The sequence below is a fragment of the Eptesicus fuscus genome, chromosome 2 (assembly GCF_027574615.1).
Source record: "Eptesicus fuscus isolate TK198812 chromosome 2, DD_ASM_mEF_20220401, whole genome shotgun sequence".
Taxonomy (NCBI): Eukaryota; Metazoa; Chordata; class Mammalia; order Chiroptera; family Vespertilionidae; genus Eptesicus; species Eptesicus fuscus.
In genome coordinates, this window is record NC_072474.1 from 69793881 (window position 1) to 69814216 (window position 20336).

Below are 20336 nucleotides of genomic sequence, written 5' to 3' on the forward strand. Positions count from 1 at the left end.
AAGGCTCTCACTATGAAACGCTTCAGCAGTCGTCTGCTTTCTATAATAGATGCAATAACCAACTAATGAAGCTGTTAATCTGTCTTTACTTTGTCTAAGTTTTCCTAATGATTAATATCACGTAGCAAGGCCTTCAGGGACTCAGTTCAGAGCAGTTAACGTTTGGATTGCACAATTTCTAATGTTTGGGAGAGAAAGCGCAGTCAAAGCCAGGCTGATTGGACAGTGGGAGTTCTGGCAAGAGCAGTGAGTACTAGGTGAGGGTAAGTGGGGAGCAGTGATAAAAGAGGGGTTCCTGAGAGGGAGGTGAGATCACATACAAATCTTTCTCTGTCTTCAAGTTTGCCCAAGGTTGGCTCGTTTCTGCTTATGCCCACTAACCAACAAGAAAGGAAAAAAAGATCAAGGTTATTAAACAAAATATAGAATTTCTTAATGAGGATTTCAAGTATAGATTTTATTTAAGCCTGTCATTTTGAAGCAAATATCTGTTCTTATAATGAAAATTTGTTATGAAGCAAGTAAAGGAAATAGTTGTGTATCCCCCTCCCCCTCTTATCTTTAATACAGCAAGGAAGCAAAGCAATCTCTTTCCATTTCCCAGGCAATGTTCCCAGCAACCTCACGTCTTTATGTTCTTTTTTCTTTGTAGAAGCAGCAGCACCAGCAGCAACTTTTGCACATAGTTCTTGGGAGGAAGAGGTATTAAGATACAAACCACATATACAAAACTAGTTCCTATGTTACAGGCAAGACGAGTGGCACAAACAGGAGTTGGTATGTGACAGAATGGCTAAAGAAATAACCAATGCATGTAATCTGTGGGGTGGGTTACTTATATTGCACCCCCGAAGCTTCCTATAGAGGAGTAAACTTATGTCTGTGGAGTCCTAGAGTTAGGAGAACATTCATGTCAACTTAATCAGACTTAGAGCCCAGATCACATTGAAAGTTTTAGGGGAAGTATATCATTTAAACTAGTGTCTATATGATGATGGTGGGAGAACGTGAGATACTTATCATGCTAATTTGCTTAAAAAGTTAACATTAAAGTACATTTAGATATTACAATTAAAAAGAGTTCTGGGGTTAGGTAATTCAGTTTATGATAGCTTTAAAGTATTATCTATAGTCAGATGTCCTATAATTTAGTTTAATCTTTAAAATTGTTGTTGTTAGAAAACTGATTGGATCTTGGAAGTTCTCATCACAAGGAAAAATAAATTTGTAATTACCGATGGTGTTGATGTTAACTGGACTTATTGTTGTGACCATTTTGCAATATATACAAATATTGTATCCTTATGTAATGTTATGCCAATTGTACCTCAATAAAAATATAATAAATGAATAACTAACCACTAGTTACATCCCTGCCAGACATGCTTTAAATAAAGCTTTCAGTTTTCCATAATTGCTTTTACAGTTCACTTTGTAAATGCACCTTGCTCATAAGTTTTCCAGTGAGTATAAAAGTGCTTCATTAATGTCTTCATTTGATTTATAGCAATCTTGATTTATTGAAATGCTCCTCGCTCTAATTTAGAAGATGGAGCTGATTCTTCTGGCATCTCAGTATGGACAGGAATGACCAGAACCTCTCATTTTAGGGTTTTATTTGCATAAATATTATGTGGTCGTAAAAAGTTGGGAATAAGAATAATGTGGTTATTGCTCCTACTTTGCAAACTTGAATGACCTTTACACCAGTATCTTCACTGTTGGCAAGGAGAACAATTTCTAGTCAGTGGTGTTTAAGATAAGTTTCAAATTCGGTAATTTTAGTTTGGAAAAAGAGAACAGAACTATTTTTATAGTCTTTTCTGAGGCATTGACCTCCTCTGATTGAGCAGGTTTGGGGCTTCTCTCTTCCCTCTTCTTTCCTCAGATGAGCTTCCTCTCCGGAGTCTTCTTCTGGGGAAATAGTTATAATATGGACTAAGACGATTGTTTGGCCAAAAATATGGACGGTACTGAAAACGGTGGTTGCACCTCGGTGGGAGGAAAGGTCTGTTTGGAAACCTAACTTGGACGCTGGGCCTCCGTATTGGAAAAAAATGGAAAGGACACTTGGTTGTCCTTGTGATGGGCTGGATCCTTGTCACCGGCTTTCTTGTGGGAGGTGGAGGGGTGAGTGTAAAGATCTGGCAATCTGTAGGATCCACATTATTTTGTGAGCCTCTGGAGGGGATGACTACCCCTACTTGTCCTGTGGGGAGAAAAATGCAAGTCAGGAAGCAGGCCTGATAACAACAGAAGAAGGGAGATGCTTGAGGGGTGGGAGGAGAGCGAGATTAGAAGGGAGAAATGGAGAGGTCTGAGTGTGTTTGGAAGAACTGCCAATGTTCAGTGAAATGAAACATGGACACACATTATGATCCCATGGTTGCACTCTGGGGAATTTACCCAAGAGAAACAAGTATATATGTCTACAAAAGACTAGTTCAAGAATGTTCATAGCAGCCTTATTCATATTAGCCTAAACTTGGATACAATACAAATGTCCATCAATCGGAGAATGTATAAATATTCATACAGAATATCTGTATGAATATCTACAGTCTGAGAAAAACAAATATATGATTTCACTTACAAGTGGAATCTAATGAACAAAATAAACTAAAAAGCAAAATGAAATAGTACTCAGCAATGCAAAGGAAGAATTACTAATACAACAATACAGATGCATCCCATGGATGTTATGTTGAGCAAAAGATTCCATTTGTATCAAGTTCAAGAACAAGCTATACTAATCTATGGCTTTAAAAAATGTAAAAGAAAAATAGTTAGCTTAGGGTTGGGGTAGGTATTATTTAGTGGAAAAGTAACGAGGGAACTCTTTAGATCTTGATATTGGTGGTTGTTACATAGATATGGAGATAAAGACTATATATATATACACACACACATATATAGATATATAGATAGATAGATATATAGATACACACACAGACACACACACACACCCATATACACTTATCTATATATGTAAAAGCCTAAGTGACTGGCTGATTGGCTAGTAGCTATAACACGCACTGACCACCAGGGGGCAGATGCTCAATACAGGATCTGCCAAGCTGTGGTCACTTGGCAGCTGTGGTTCTCCAGTGACGCACCCAGAACCAGAGAGGAGGGAGTCCGATTCTGGGGTGCGTCACCCGAGAACTGCCCTCTCGCAACCCGGGACCTCTTGGGGGATGTCAGAGAGCCAGTTTCAGCACAATCCCTGCAGGCCAGGCCGAGGGACCCCACTGGTGCACGGATTCATGCACTGGGCCTCTAGTATATACATATCTACACACATGTTTATACACACATATATGTATGTATGTGTAAAATGTGATCAATCTATACCTTAAGATTTGTGCATTTTATAGTCAGAGAAAAACAAATATATGATTTCACTTACAAGTGGAATCTAATGAACAAAATAAACTAAAAAGCAAAATAGAAACAGACTCAGATACAGAGAACAGACTGACAGCTGTCAGAGGAGTGGGAGGTTAGGGGCTGGGTGAAAAAGGTGAAGGGATTAAGCAAAACAACAACAAAAAAACCCTCATAGACAGAACACAGTATGATAACTACCAGAGGGAAAGAGGGGATGGGGAGGAGAGGGTAAAGGGGGGATAAATGGTGATGGAAGATGTGACTTGGGGTGGTGAACATACAATACAGTATACAGATGATGTATTATAGAATTCTACCCCTGAAACCTATATAATTTTATTAACTAATGTCACCCCAATAAATTCAATTGAAAAGATTTGTGCATTTTTATTGTATATAAATTATAACTAAATAAAGAAAATTAGTTGAAAAACAGAACTTAGTGTTAAGAAAATAAAAATAACTGCCCCTCACCCCGACAGGCCATTAATCCAAAGGCCTGCTTCACTTGCCCCAGCAGTGCAATCATTCCCCAAGGAGGAAGCAGGGAGCCTCTGCACGCAGCAGGGGAAGGAGCACTGAGGACCAGGACGACGTTAGTTTCTGAGAAGAAATTTGGATGAAGCTCAAGTGTCCAGGTCTTCCCTCTAGCTCTATCATCTACTTGAATTGGCTATGAGAAAGTAAGCTTCCCTTTAGAAAATTATTCCTTCACTCCCCTAGCGACTTACCAACTAGACCTGGAAAGGACTGCTGAGTGTGAATGATGGGAAACTGAGCTCCCCACAGGAAGTTGGGACTACAGAGGCACGTAAAAAGAGCTAGATACCCCTCACCGTTAGAACAACCGAATCCAGGTTTCTTGGTTGTATTGGATATGCTTATTGCCTGCCTCTGCTCATAGTCCCTCCCAGAGATTCTGTTTCACCCACAACCCCCGGAAAGGTCAACCCTGTACACTTTTGGCTATGGCTGATTGGACTGCTGTTAGACACTTACCTCATTCATTGCCTGGCCAGTGACCAATCAGATTCTCACTTGAGAGTTTCAACAGAGACACAGTCAGTGGAAGGTGTAAGACAGGGGCTGGGTTAGGTTTTGGTCAGTTGAATGTTGAGTAAGCAGAGAAGCCCGTCTTTCCATAGAAACTATGAAATGGGGAAGGCCTCTCAAAGAGAAAAAGAGACAAGAGACCATGTGGTAACAGAGTGATGATGAAAGTAGCCTTGATTCCTGACTTTCCAGGGCTGATCTGACTGAGGGCTGGTTGTACTTAGGGTCTTAGAGATATTTTTATAATAACCACTCCACTTCCAGTTCTCTTTTTAAAAGCTAGCTTGAATTGGTGTTTATTCCTTGAAGGAAATACTGACCCTTTCTTCCAGACCCATCTAGGCTACTGAGTATTGAAATTCTATGACTGAAAGTAGATTAAAATATTTCAACTTCCACAAGATGATTAAATCCCACATGACTCATTCTTTCCTCCTACACAATTAGATCAGTTCCGAACCTTTTGTAACATAAAAATCTTCTGCTGAGGTTTCAGTTGCTAGGGGAGAAGCTAGCCTTACTCTTAATCCCCATCTTGACACTTTGCTGTCAGATCAGGCTTAGCTAGGCCTTGAGCTCTGTCACTCAGTAAGCTGCATTCCAGCTGTACAAACCAACCAACCAACCAACCCACCCCTGAGCTCATCTCATTTCTTAAAACCTGAAGCTACTCTCCACATCCTCCAGCTGACAGTGGGTGTTAGAGCCTGCTAGGCAGCTTTTTTCTGACTCTGGGATGTCCCGAGGCGTTCAGTGTTTTCTTCTGGGAATTTCTGTGGGGCTCAAGATCAAGGTACAAGTTTGTCCCATTAACCAACCTAAGAATGTGGGCAAGCCCACATAAAACCACATTCTTCCAGCAGACTAGACACATGGTGACTATTCCAGGTCACTGGTTGGCTAGCACAAGTGCTCTAAAATGGGGAAGCCATAGGGATTGATTTGGGAACTGTCACAGATTCTTTACAAGGTTAAGGCCAAACATCTGAGTGAGGGGGTGATGCCATTCATGGTCTCCAACTTTGACTGAGTTAATACTGCTCATTAATTCTTTTATTTAAAATGCTATATTTCTTTTTTTAAACATATTTTTATTGATTTCAGAAAGGAAGGGAGAGGGTGAGAGAGAGATAGAAACATGATGAGAGAGAATCATTGACCGGCTACCTCCTGCACGCCCCCTACTGGGGATTGAGCCCACAACCCAGGCATGTGCCCTTGACTTGGATCCAAGCTGGGACCCTTCTGTCTGCAGGCTGACACTATCCACTGAGCCAAACCAGCTAGGGCTCATTAATTCTTTTGTTTATCCTTGTTCTGCTCAATTCCCACTGTCTTCTAAACTTTTAATATGCTCCTCAAAGCTGCTTCAAAATTCCCATTCTTCATTTACCTGAAGAATTCTCTTCTAAATTCTCTCTACCTTTCTAAGTAGATTACTTAGCTTCATATTTCATAGAGAAAACTTTGGTGATCTGCCATGAAATTCTTTGGTTTTTACTCTCATTGCAATCATTGCAAAGAAAAGTCTGCACACTTCTGATTCTGCCGCCCCTCCCCCACCTATTTAAATGAATTGGAATCTGACTCTGCCTCCTCCACTCCACAAAGGCTACTTTGGCAAAAGTTACCAATGGTTATGGGTTTTAAAAAATTTGGTTCCAGATACTTAGAGCACCATTGCCTGCCATCTTTGCTTGGTTTACTTCTATGCAGATTTCATATCTCATTTCTTGAGGGAGGCCTTAATCCTGAGACTGTGTTAAGGCAATATGCAGTATACTCCCATAGCATCCTGTGAGTCCATGATACTCATGAGTCATGTGATTGCTCTTCAGAGGTTATATTCCTCCTCCACTGAAATATCCACTTGACCATCCTGTAGACCACATCCTTTGACCTCATCCCCAGCATGGTACCTAGTAGAATTGATTGATTGAGAGAAATCTGTTTCTATAACTGCAAAAGTTACCGTTTTCCTATCTCTCAGGAATAATGCAATTGTTACTAAGCAAATAGTTCTCACTGTGTAACATACTGATATGCCACCAAAGACACTCACTATCAAAGATGAGAGTGCTTCTGCAACCTTATTCAGGCCAAAGTAGGTCAAATATTTAAATGCAGATTAAAAACATTTTGAGAGGCAGAACAGCATAATGTTTAAAAGCATAGGCTCTAGAGCCAGGTGTCCTGAGCTCTGCCATTTAACAACTCAGAGACGGGTTCCTTAACTTCTCTGAGTCTCTTTTTCCTTATTTGTAAAATGGAGAAAATAATACTATCTATCTCACTGGTTTATTGTATTATCTGAAATAAGATATGTAAAGTGCTCAGAACATTCCTGATCCACAATATGCATTTAGTAGGTGTTAGCTACTGTTACGATTAATCTTAAATGCTATGGAAAGATTCTGTTAGCAAGAGCCCAATTTTCTTGGTTCCATTTGGTAACTCTTTATACATAAAAATCTGTGCACTATTGATAGGACTAAAGGGTGCAGATCTTATTACAACAGGACCTCCATGAAGACAGGGACTGCTGACTTTGTTGGTCACTGTGATGTCCCTAAGCATGTAGAATGGTCCCTGGCTTAGAGTGGTGCCCAGACACACGGCAAATACATGGATCTGATAAATGGAATGAATGGCCAGCCAGACATTGAATTTTCCTCTCTATAGATTTTTGTAAAGCTCACTGAATATTTAATGTCAGTCCTAGAAAATTCACAATAATAACTTACATTTAAAATTAGAGTAAAATAAAAAATTAAGCCAAAATATTGCTTAGAGTTTAGATATCAATTTTAAGTGGGTTTATTATAGTCTAGACATAAAATTCATAGCATACCAACAACTAGTACATTTTTTTAAAAAAAAGTAAGGATAAGAAGACTTTTATATAAATATATAATTACCTGTAGTCTGTGGTTATTTGGGCAGACAATAGTTGGGTCGTAGAGAACTATACGGATTTTAAGAGAAGTAAGCTTCACACTTGATTTATAAGTACTAGTATGCAGTTCTTCCTTTCCATGACACATGGAGTATTAGAAAAATTCGCACATGCTTTTGGAATTGAACCAGAAAGAAATATAAATCCTGTGATTAATTTACTCACCACTCAACTCAATTTGATTTTGACTTAGTTAACTGCAACTCAATGACTCACAGAATGACTGGCTATCTTGATCATATCTCTAATTTTACAGGTAAATAATTTGGAGCCCAGAAAGTGTCACACAGGCTTATTTCATTTTCAGCAGTCGCAGGGTCCTATGCTAGGTATTGTGGCACATGCAGAGACGATAAAGACCCAGCCTGAGCTGAGGAGTGCAGATGCGCTGCAAATACATGGATCTGTAATACAGAGCAGAATGCAGGAATGCCATGGGTGATGCACAAGTTATTATAAGTATTATTCTAAGATATCGGAGAGATTGCAATTTTGTCTTAAGAAAGCCTTTGTGAAGGCTGTACCATAGTGACACTTAAACATTGTCATGAGAAGCAGAATTGCAGTAAACGGGGCAGAACAGGAGGAGGGGCAGTCCAGCCTGCCAGGGAGAGGAGAGGAGAGAGTGAGGGTTGTAGAAGTGAGCAATGAGCTGGGACCAGGGTGGCTTGGATAGAGTGAAGCTACATTGCATGGACTTCCATGCCCGTCTGAGAGACAGTGGGGAAGCGTGAGTCAAGTTCAGAAATCATATCTCACATTTTAATTGGTGTTCTTTGGTGTGAATAAACCTCTAATCTCATTATAACCGGTTTAGCTACACATTACAAAGTTTCCTGACGAATGGTTCACTTTCTGGAACGAAGGCCTGAGGTGGCTAGTTCTGTTTATTGGTGTTTCTTTTAGATGTCACTTTTAGCAAGTGATGCTTGGAGTCCTTGTCTTAGGAAGAAGTGGGGCAGGGGTTATTTGTAATCTCTATTTCCTGCCCTCTGATCACCGGAATTCATGCAGAGATTGGACAGGGTGAGCTCTGGTGGTCTCTCCACCAGCACTAAGGTCTCTCTCCTCTCTGCTGTGAGCTTTGGGAGATGGAAGCAGGGAATTTGTTGGAGGCTGATTAGCTTCTGGCTGGGCTCCTGCAAAGCCCCCAGGGGCATGTGAAGGGGAGAAAGATTCAGTTTGACTCCTGGGTCTCTACTCCCTGAACCATAGTTAGTTCTGGAGCAAAGGGAAACTGTTATCAGACCCAGGTCTCCCAGTTTCTTCTTCCTCTCTCTCTTCCCTCTCCCCTCCCCCCCCCTTTTTTTTTTTTTAATCGTTTTCTTTCATTTCCCCAGAGGTTTGTAAGCCAAATCTAAGGCTCAGGCCACTTGGAAATTTCATAGTGGAGAAAGGAAAAAGAAAAGGAACAGTGGAGAGATGGAATCTAATATAACCCTAAAGAAAGAAATCTATGCTCACCTGAATGGCACTAAAACACAGCTAAATAGATGTGATTAATTAAAGCAACTAACAAACAGAGACTAAATACCCACCATGTGCAAATCACTGTGCTTCTGAGGATAGAAAGAGGTGGACATTGCTGTCATTCAGGGCGGCAAATTGTTAGCTTTAGAACCAGAGTAAGTAGTATTCGTATAGTATTTTAAACTTGAAGAGCTTTTCTTGCATGATGGCTCACAACCCCCCAAATAATGCATGTTTTTAATCCTGTCACTTCACATATGAAGAGATTGATATCAGAAAGGTTAAGTATGTCTAACGTCAACAGCGCGAGAACTGAGACTGAGATTGAGATCGTCAGATGATAAGATTCAGCCTGTTCTTCTTTAGCCACACAGGCTGGTGGAAGCTGACAAACATTTTCAATTTATGAACATGTATAATCATGGAGCCAAATTGTATCTTTTCACACAACTTATTGATTAGTGGGCCCACGGTAGAATAAACACAAAAACCCTTACCTTCTGCCACCGTTACCACCAACCAGCAGGCCAACAGCCAGCAGGAGAGGCAGAGCCCGTGAGCCATGGCTTCTACCTGAGCAGTCACTACCTTGAACCTAGCGTTGGTTTAAAAGGGAGTTGGTGACTCAACAGCCTGAGTCAGGTAATTTGCATTTGCATAGTGGACCGCAGTGGTCAGGGCCTGCGGTGTGAGGCCAAGAAATCAGCAAGGAAGTACCAGAAAGTATTTATCAACCAGAAGCTTCTTGCAATGACAGCCAAACATCGTTCACTTGTCCTTAGAGTTGGACTGTATTCTTTCAATTCCCTCAAGTCTTCTCCCCTGTTTACCTGTGTGTATGAGTCTCCCTCCACAAGAGAAAGACTCTGTCTGGGAAATAGTCAACACTGCTTCCCTCTGTGGCGCTTACTTATTTAAAAAATGCCAAACAGGACGGAGAGGGCATTATCAAAAGGCTTCCTGACCCAGGCAGTTTAGAGAGGCTGTTTGTTCGTAGGCCTCTGACCAGGATTTATGGCTTCTCTGCTTTTGTGCAGGAGCCAAGGGCAGCAATAAGCAAAATATCTTCTCTGATAGCCATCATGATCACTGTCTAAACCAGTGGTCGGCAAACTGCGGCTCGCGAGCCGTGGTTTGCCGCTCTGTTGACTAATGAGTTTGCCGACCACTGACCTAGACTCTCAATTCCAATAATTACAGGCTGTTGTTGTTCCTTGTGATTAAGCCCTAAACAAACACCAGAGTCTGGAAAGATTAACTTAGCGAGTTGTCTTCCAGGCTCCTCCTTATGCACGAAATTGCCAATAAGATGGACATGATACATCTGTACCCAGTTATTTCCTGAGAGAAGGATTGTCAGCTGCTGGAGGAGTGGGATGGGATGGTCACAAGTGATTAAGAGCGTGGACCTTGGAGTTACAAAAACCTGGCTCCAATCTTGGTACATAGTCCAACTCTAATTTTCTTTTAAAAAAATGTTTTTATTGATTTTTAGAGAGAGGGGCAGGGAGAGGGAGAGAGAGATAGAAACATTGAGGAGAGAGAAACATCCATCGGGTGCCTCCTGCACGCCCCCTACTGGGGATAGAGCCCACAACTCGGGCATGTGTCCTGACTGGAAATGGAACTGGTGACCTCTTGCTGCATGGGTTGATGCTCAACCACTGAGCCACACTAGTGGATCTGTTCTTTTTCCGACAAGCTGGGTAACTTGGAGTGAATCCCTGAGAGTTGTTGAAGCATCAGGTGCCTCATCTGTAAAATGGGGCTTGTAGTATTTTTCTCAGAGGATTGTTGTGGAATAAAAGAGTCAACTGACTTAAAACTATTTCAGTGTGTGGCCCATGAAATGAGTGGTTATAAAATTATTCTGACTCCAGTTTTTTGTTCTCTTAGGAGGTGATACTTGCCAAGTCATTCAATTGCTCAAAAGGCCCCCACTTAGAGCATTTTCCTGGGCACTACAGAACAGCAACACAGAACACAGCCCCTAGCTTCGAAGAGCTGACAATCGAATGAGGGAGACTAGGCAAACAGAGAACCAAAACGAATAAGGCAAAATGGTAAATTCCACAGGCTTGCTATAATCCTAGGCAAAATTCTGGAACAGATGATTAAATGGACGATTTGTCAGCAGCTTGGAAAGGAAGCAGGGGTGATCCAGACCCAGCTCATTTCCTTTGATTAAGGCACTACCCACTGGTTCAGCAGGTCTCTGTTGACCACGCATGATGTACCCTAGGTGCTGGGCTAAAGATAGAGTTCCTGCTATCATCGAGCACAGTCTGGCAGGGACATTAAATATTAACTAAGGAATAACAACAAAGGATCTTGAGGGGTAAGAGAGAGGAAGTACAGGAGGCTATGAAGCAGAGCACAGAATCTGTAATTTTCCATCACCGGGTATGTATTACAGATGCTACTTTGCCCCTGCATTGGTAACACACTGCCTTGCCAATAAAACCAGATCCATGTAATCTCTTTATCTACTGCCCAGTGTTCCATTTTATGGATTTATTTTAAATTATTTAACCAAACTTTTAGTTGAAGGACATTTGTATTATTTCTTCTGATCTCCTTTCTTTTCTGTATTGGATTTCTAAATAGCTTCCAATTTACATGTTGATGAAAATAAATGACAAAAGCAAGTGGCATATTTTTCTCATTTGCATCTATTGCCCTGAAATTTATAAAAGAAAGGAACAAAACTTTAAAAGGGACATTTAGATTGTTTTATTAAATTTTTATTTGACAGAAAGTTCTTACTTATTTCTTTACTGTTGGTGTATAGAGTAACTCTTGCCATATTTTGCTTATTTATATGTTATATATAAAGTGAAACCAAGTGATCAACAATATATAAACTCAATGAAGCTGTTGTGAGGTCATTAGGTTAGCAAATTCATTTGCAAAAATCTTTAACTCGAAAAAGGAAATATTTCTGAAAGCTTATTTCAAATATGGTAACTTTGATACAAGTATCTTTTCAGTCATATACTTTAAAAGTCCACAAATCATAATGTAGTCATTTAGTTGAAGATTGATCAATGAGATGCAAATTTCCATAATCCCAATGTCAACAAAGCTGCAGTGGCTTTGGGTCACTGTTGTTGGTTCAATGTGTCAAGGGAAAAGGCCCATATGGCCAGTTGGTGTTAGGTTTTTCTAACAATAACTTTATGAGGAGGTGATATAGAACTAACAGTAGTCACACTTCCTTCCCAAAGACTCAGATATTGAGGCTGGGATTCAGACCTGAGATTTTTCTGGATCCAAAATTTATGTTTTTCTTCTAATTAGATATATTTACTTTGCTTTAAAAATCTATTCATTCATTTACTCACTAATTCATTAATGAATATATATTCTTATTTTAATTGAACTTTGTTTTATGTCCATGTGGCTTAACAATCTATAAAGAAAGAAGCTCTATCCTGCCAGCCCCATTTAGAAATGACCCAGGGAGGAGCTCTGGTTGGCTAAGCTTGTGGCTGGGGAAGGGAGGGAGGAATCAATACAAGAAGAAGAGAGATAGGGGTAACAGAGACTGGGCTACAAGGGATGTTGGCCAAGGAGCTGCCCTGATTTGTGTCTATTACACCCACAGTGTCACGTGACCTTCCCACCCAGAATGTCTCCTTCCCACTCTCCAGTATGTGTCACTTACCCAGAATGCCTGTTAACAGGCAAAGGCCAATTGATGTTCCTGTGAAAAACAAAAAAAAGGACAACTTTTTATTACTAAATGCCTGGGATTGTTACAAATATGGTAATATTTATATTGCTGTTTTTTGGGAGACATTGTTGTTGGTGACTGAAGGGTCATGTGGTTCAGCCACCACTTGGCATGTGACCTTATTCCAACCAAATGTCAACTTAGATGGAATTATTCACTGCCTTTATTCAGTCCAGCATCCGTGTCTAGGTTGCCCTGATGAAAAGTTCCCGATGTCCTGTAGTGACATGTTTCATCACGGAGGGGACGCTAGCCTCTGAAGGCTTTCTGATCGTTTTAGGGAAAAGTCCCTCATGTCCTCCGTCCAGGTTTGGAGCCCAGAGAAGCGGGAGCCTGGGACTGGGGCGTGCTGCTTTGTGAATGTGTACTTTGTTTTCATTATTCATTCAACAACTACTTATTTAACTGTGTGCCAGACACTATGTCAGGTGAGCAAAACAGACAAAAATTACCTGTCCTAGGGCAGTATCATTCAGTGGGATGGAGACAGAGAGTAAACAATAATTGTAACAAAGGAATAAATTATATAATATGTTAGGATATGTGAGAATGTTCGGATATTCTGTAATATGTACTATAGAAAAATAAAAAAATATAATCAGGGTATAAAGGGTGGGTGGGTGTGGCACCTTTAAGTAGAAGATGATGTTTAAACAAGGACTTGAGGGAAGTGGGGAAGTTATTTATGTAACTCTATGGGGGAAGAGTGTTTCAGGCGGAGGGGAGGGCACAGCCAGTGCAAAGGTGCTGAGACAGGAGTAGACTTTGTATGTAATATACGATAGCAAAGAGGTGGCTGTAACTGGGCAGAGTGAGTCAAGGGGGACAGTACCAGGATAAGGTCATGGGGTCAAGGGTCATTATGTGAAGCCATTGGAGGATTTTGCAGAGGCATGGCATGACCTTACATCTTGAAAAGACAACTCTAGCCACTGTGTGGAGAACAGATTGTTGGGGGCAAGGGTGGAAGCAGGCGGTCCAGTTATAAGACTACAGCAGTAGTGTAGGGGGAGAAGATGATGACTCACATTGGGGTGGTAGCAGCAGAGGTGTGGGGATAGGGAGATTCTGGACATATTTTGAAGGTAGAATAGATAGGATTTCCTGGTGAATTGGAAGTAGGGTGTGGGAGACACAGGAGAGTCATGGATTACACCAAGATTTTTGGTCTGAGTATTTGACTGCTGTGGTTGGGTGTGGTCAGGTGGTGAGATTATGGTTGAATTTCTAAAATCCTAATATATAAAAACTCTGGGTCTGTCACATCCACAACAACCGGGAGGCTCGACCAACTGGAAGTCAGTCCTGCAGTCAGCACTGGGTTGCTGTGGTGACCCAGCACTGACTGCTATGGCTGCAGGCACGGTGACCCAGCACTGACTGCCGAGGGGGCTGCGAATCAGGCTGGGAGAGAAGCTTGAAGAGAGAAGCAGGGTCTGATCCATAGCCTCTGTGGCAGCTGTTGATCAGCACTTGCCTCTCTCTTTCCGGGCCTGGTCAGCAGCCGTGCCTCCATTTCTCTCTAGGCCTCCACAGGGGCTGCTGATCAGCCCTGCCTTTCTGACCAGGCCCCGTTGATAGGCCCAGAGATGCTGACTGGCATAGAAACCGACCAATCAGAACCAAATTGGCCGGCAGAAGAGGGCAGTTGGGGGCGAGATCAAGCTGGCAGGGGAGGGCAGTTGGGGACGATTGGGCCGGCAGGGGAGTAGTTAGGTGTTAATCAGGCCAGCAGAGGAGCAGTTAGGGGGTGATCAGGCTGGCAGGCAGAAGCGGGTAGGGGCAATCAGGCAGGCATGCAGGTGAGTGGTTAGGAGCCAGCAGTTCCAGATTGTGAGAGGGATGTCCAACATGTGTCTAAGCAGTCAGACATCCCCTGAGGGGTCCCAGATTGGAGAAGGTGCAGGCTGGGATGAGGGAACCCCCTCCCCCCCAGTGCACGAATTTTGTGCACCAGGCCTCTAGTGTTACTATAATATTGCTTTTTCCATCAATAAAAATTGACACTTTAATGAATAAATACTAAAAAACTTTACAACTTGAGACAAGTTATTAGTCTGCGGACCTGTTCCATGAAATTGCAGGACTAGAGAAGTGAGACTGTCATTTCTGGGCAATAAGAGGGAACTGGCTTGCAGCCCGGTTGGTGATGTGCTGGGAGATTCTTATGTCCAGCGCAGCGTTGCTCACAGGGGATGGAAAGGATGAGGTGAGCGGGTGAGTGAGGCGCAGGTTCTCCTGACCCATGTGGGCTCTGGGTTCTCTGCTTGCCCTGTCTTACCATGGGTGAGACCCTACATTAACATTGAGCTTTGTATCTATCCTCTCTCTCTGGACTTTGAGATCCTTGATGGCAAGAACTATTTTAAAATATTTTTAAATTGTGATGAAATGGACAATATAAAAATGATCATTTTAACCATTTTTAAGTACACAGAAGAACTGAGTCTTAGTTACAGCTGTGGCCTCAGTGCCCTGCACACAGGCACTCAGTAAGTAGTCTGGAGTGCATGGATAGAGGAATGCCTGGGGAGGGGAAGGAGAAGGGTCCCTGCTTGTGCATATGAGCTCATGCACCTTGTTGTCTGGCAACTACCTGTTAGGAGAGGACAGGAGGGCAGGAAGGTGGCTGTACCCAGGGTCTCCAGATCTCTGCCACACCCTGCTATTTGGATCTGAGCTCCGGGAAATGTTAACACCTTTCTTTCTCCTCCCACTTGCACTTTATGATGGTTAGTTTTGTGTGTCAACTTGGCTGAGACGTGGTGCCCAGATAGTGGGTCAAATATTATTCTGAATGTTTTTTTTCTCTGAGGATGCTTTTGCATGAGAGTAACATTTAAATCGGTGAATTGTGAGTAAAGCAGATTGCCCTGAATAACATGGGTGGGCCTCATCTAATCAGTTGAAGGCCTGAATAGAGCAAGAAGGAGCTGAGCAAACAGCCTTCAGAATTGAACTGCATCATCAGCTCTTCCCCTGGTTCCCAGACTGGCAGGCTTTTTGGACCCTGCAGATTTTGAACTTGCCAGCCTCCATAATCACATAATCAAATTCCTTAAGATAAATGTCCCCCTATTTATGTATACATACTATTGATTCTCTTTCTCTAAAGAACCTGACCAACACACACACATATTCTCTCTCTCTCTCACTTTCACCTATATGCATGCTGCTCTCAGGTTTAGGGCACATCTATGTACGAAGAGACTTAATAAACCAAATTCTTCTCAAATAAAAGTCTAGGTGTTTGTGGATAATGCAGGGCATAGCCCAGTGCTCCCTGACCATGACTTTAGGAATTTTCAGCTGGATGGTGAGTATTGAACTGGAGAGTAGCACCCCTCTCCCCCATTTCAAAAAGCCTGTCTTTTAACTGGAGGCTGAACACCTGTATTCTGGGGAGACTCTCATAGTGACCTCCTTGCCTTCTTCCCTTATCAGCCTCTCTTGCCCTCCTTCCTGGTGGTTTAAAAATGTGTCTAGAATTTTAGGGAGCACAAACGCTGAAGATACTGGGTTTGGATACAATAAAAGTGGTTTTGGGTAAGTAGTTTATTTTAGATGCTCAAATGGAGATAATATAAGTCATCCTTCTGTAGTAATTGAAACGGAATCAAGCTCCCTGAGAGGGAAAAACCACAACCAGCAATGTTCAGAAAGGCTGGACTGTCCTAGCTGTCCACCTGCAGCTTAGGGCGCCGCTCTGCAGAACGGCCTTCCACATTCTCAGGGCCCCGCCGGGATGTCTGCCTGAGGAATGGATCAGCTGCATCTCGCCCCGCTCATCTCTGTGGGATGAAGGTCCCGTTTTGCTGCCAGAGCTTGGAGAAGCAAAGGCAAACTACAGTTACGTCTAATGAGGCTACTACTCTCCTGCTGCAGAAACTGCCTGTCTGGGAGAGGCATTCCCATCACACGCTGGCCACAGTGAGTAATGCGGAAAGCTGCCAGTAGGGCCTCCATGAGTCAGGTTATCAGGGGAGTCGTGGGGACCAGGTCTGGACTCTGAGTCAGGCTAAGGAAGTAGTGGCTGGCGCTGTGAGGCTTATCTCCTGGAGGCCTGGGTGGCTTAGGGTTCTCTGTCGGCAGGATGGGGCAGACACCTTTTCAGGGAATCTAAAGGTTCTGTGGTCGGTACTGATTTGGAGGTGCTGCTCTGTGGTGGCCTGGATGACTCCCCTGCAAAGCTTGCTAGCACATCTTCTGCTGGAATTTCTCCTAAGAGGGATCTCAGGCCCCTTAGACACATCTCCAATTCTCCCATTTGCAGATCAGGAGACTGAGGCCTGGGAAGGTTCCTAAAGTCATCCTAGTGCTTTAACAGCAGAATGGCAATACTATCCTGGTCAGGGTCAGAGTGATGCCCACTACATGAGAGCCTTTGTTTATCAGTGGTTTGAAACGATTAAACCAGTGGGATAAATCAGCTTCCCTGCCCCTCAGTTTCCTCATATGTATAAAGTATCATTTACTGTATTCTTTTATTTATTTATTTTTTCTTTTTTTCATTTACTGTATTCTAAGCATCACTATTTTAATTATTGCACATCCATTAGGCCATTTAATCATCATTAATCCAATGAGATAGGTACTATTGTCACCCTCACTTTAAAGATGAGAAACTGAGGCACAGAGAGGTTAAGTCATCTATAAAAATAAAAGCATAATATGCTAAGTAGATCGAACAGCCAAACCACCTTCCAGATGTCCTTCCAGATGGCCTTCCGGACAAAGCCGGGGCTGTGAGGGCCGAGCCCCTTGCACGAATTTCGTGCATCAGGCCTCTAGTATGGCTAATAAGTGGCAGAGCAGTGATATGAACCCAGGCAGTCAGGCTCTAGAATTCTTGCTCTTAACCACTGTGCTGGGTGTGTTCTGATGTCTTGGCTGTCAACTGATTGCTGTAAAAGCTTCATGAAAGTAGCCTTAAAATTCAGTCATGTGGTGTAGGACAAAAGACTTGATCTAAAAAAAGTTTTTTCAAGGCAAAATAAAAAGAGGGAGAGGGAAACCTACAGTTTAGAAGAGATCTAAGAGACATATTAACCAATTACAATCCCAACTTTATTCGGGTGCTGTTTGAAATAAACTAATTGTAAAAAATAAGGAAGAACAAAAGACAATTGGGGAACTATGAACTCTAATTGGATGTTTTGATATTAAAGGATTATTATAGGTGTAATAAAGATAAATGGCTTTGTCCAAAAAAAATTAGTCTTTACTTTTTAGAGATAGATGCTAAATATTTATAGGTAATACTAGAGGCCCAGTGCATGGATTCGTGCACTGGTGGGGTCCCTCGGCTGGCCTGTGCCCTCTTGCAATCCGGGACCCCTTGGGGGATGTCGGAGAGCTGGTTTCAGCCTGATTCCCACAGGCCAGGCCGAGGGACCCCCACCAGTGCATGAATCCGTGCACCAGGGCCTCTAGTATGCATATAAGATCTTTGGTTAATCATTTCCCTCCCTCCTCTCTCCCCTCTTTCCTCTGAGATTCATCAGTCTGTTCGATGTTTCCATGCCTGTGCATTGAGCATCTGCCTCCTGGTGGTCAGTGAGTGTCATAGCTACTGGTTGAATGGTCGAATAGTCACTTAGGCTTTTATATATATATAGAGGCCCAGTGCACAAAATCATGCAGGTAGGGTCCCTAGGGCCTAGCCTCCTGCGATCAGGGCCATCTTTTGTCTGTTTGCCAGTCCCCAGGCTGAACGCTGCTTCCGCTGCCAGGCTGTAAGGCCGTTGGGATCACCAGGTCATCCCCAGCTGCTCTGTGGCTCAGGTCTATGGGAAAGCAGGCACTGGTGACTTCACCTCCATGCGCGTGCGCAGGCTGGCGGCTGATGGAATGCACTTCGCATTTGGGCTCGCTCACACCGGGTTGGGTAGGTCACGGGTATGCCCCACAGCTTCCATCCATGCCTCAAGCCCCAGCAGCAGTGGCAGCAGCAGTGACAGCGGTGGTGGCGCCCGCGTGAGTGGCCCCAAGTGGGCAGCGAGTTCCATCAGTGGCCGGCACGGCACATGCGCATGCACATGGAGGTGAAGTCTGTAAATATTTTTTTCTTCTATGCATCCAGCACGGCTAGAGAGTGGTCCGGTTCCTGAGTAGGGGCTGCTGGGGATTGAGAAAATGAAAGAGACAGACACAGAGATAGAAGGGAAAAGCTGGGGCCGGGTGGTACCACTGTCCTCTGACAGGGACAGGGACCCAGAGCCAATACAGCGTATTTATTTTATACAGCAAAAAACAGGAAGTTTTACTAAAAGTTAAGACAAAGGAGATTATGTGCATTCTTGGGTGGGCCCGAGTCATATTCATTCCTGGTGCTTGGCTGGATTTAAATAACAAAACCCACCCCCTGTCACCTGGGCTGAAGGTCAAGCTGACAACACTCCTGCCTCTGGCAAAGAGTGTTTCCAGGACATGGCTTTGCCAACGTCATTGGATTCAGCTGACAATAATTAAAGAAATGCCCATGTGCCTTCTCAGGCGCTCTCTACAGAAGTTTCCGGCACCTGCTTTCCCACAGGCCTGACCTCCTGAGCAGCCGGGGATGAGCTGGTGATCCCAATGGCCTAACAGCCAGCCCAGTCCTCCAGCCACCCACCCCGATTCCCCCGTTCACCATTGCTGATCCATCGGAGCCTGTGGGCTGGGGGCAGGGACCAAGAGGTCAGCCGTTCAGCCTGCTTGCCAGTCCCCAGTCCTGCCCCGCCCCGGTCATGGGCTGGGGGTGGGACCACCTCATGGTGACCAGTCATTTGGTTGTCACGGTCATCATGGACACTGGCTTTATATATATATATATTTAGATGCTGCCTAGGATTTGCTTCAAAACAATCAGAAAATGGGGAGGGAGTCAGGTGTAGGTGGAATAAGACCATCCATAGTTAATAACTGTTGAAACTAGGTGATGGTGCATTCCAGTTTATTATATTCTCTACTTTTTTTGGAACTTTCCATTATAAAAAGATTTTAAAAATCACCCAGAATAAATGTTGTTTCATTCTCTCAGAAATGTCACAAGCACCATGGACCTACTTCACAGGGCTAGAGGGAAGAATAACAGTCCATAGTGAGAGAGTTGTGGGACACTGCTTAGAAGACTCACCTTCAAAGGCTGTCATTTATTTCAGGGTGATCCCTGGTGCTTTTTCCACATGGCAGATGTTCAGTACATTCTTCTAGACTGCGTGAATGCATGAGCATATGAATGAATGTTGTCTATAGTGAGTTGGAGAACCATTCTGTCCCAAGATCAGCAATCTTATATAATAAAGAGCTAATATGCTAATTAGACTGAACAGCCGAACAACCATCCAGACGACATTCTGGATGACCATCCAGAAGTGGAGCTGCGAGGGCTGGCCAAGGCTGCAAGGGGCTGCAAGGGCCGGCTGGGGCTGATAGAGGCTGCGAGGGGCTGCAAGGGCCGGCTGGGGCTGTGAGGGGCTGCGAGGGGCTGCAAGGGCCGGCTGGGGCTGATAGAGGCTGCGAGGGGCTGCAAGGGCCGTCTGGGGCTGTTAGAGGCTGCGAGGGGTTGCAAGGGCCGGCTGGGGCTGATAGAGGCTGCGAGGGGCTGCAAGGGCCGGATGGGGCTGATAGAGGCTGCGAGGGGCTGCAAGGGCCGGCTGGGGCTGTGAGGGGCTGTGAGGGGCTGTGAGGGCTGAGCCCCTTTCATGAATTTCGTGCACTGGGCCTCTAGTAATTTTCAGACCAAATACA

The 20336-nt window shown here is 43.5% G+C and overlaps 1 protein-coding gene across 1 annotated transcript; it reads right to left on the bottom strand.

Moving 5' to 3' along the window:
- Positions 1-1811: 1811 nt before the first annotated feature.
- Positions 1812-9433, bottom strand: ODAPH (odontogenesis associated phosphoprotein). The gene is made up of 2 exons (XM_054723457.1): positions 9367-9433; positions 1812-2209 (listed from the first exon to the last, which is right to left on the bottom strand). The coding sequence occupies exons 1-2, from the start codon at positions 9431-9433 to the stop codon at positions 1812-1814; spliced, it is 465 nt and encodes a 154-aa protein (XP_054579432.1).
- Between the last annotated feature and the right edge of the window lie 10903 nt (positions 9434-20336).

Bases quoted from the DNA above. Each gene is read 5' to 3' on its own strand.
- ODAPH (XM_054723457.1), bottom strand. From the start codon at position 9,433: ATGGCTCACGGGCTCTGCCTCTCCTGCTGGCTGTTGGCCTGCTGGTTG. The intron at 2,210-9,366 runs GTAAGGGTTTTT...TTCTCCCCACAG, and splicing joins GGTGGTAACGGTGGCAGAAG to GACAAGTAGGGGTAGTCATC.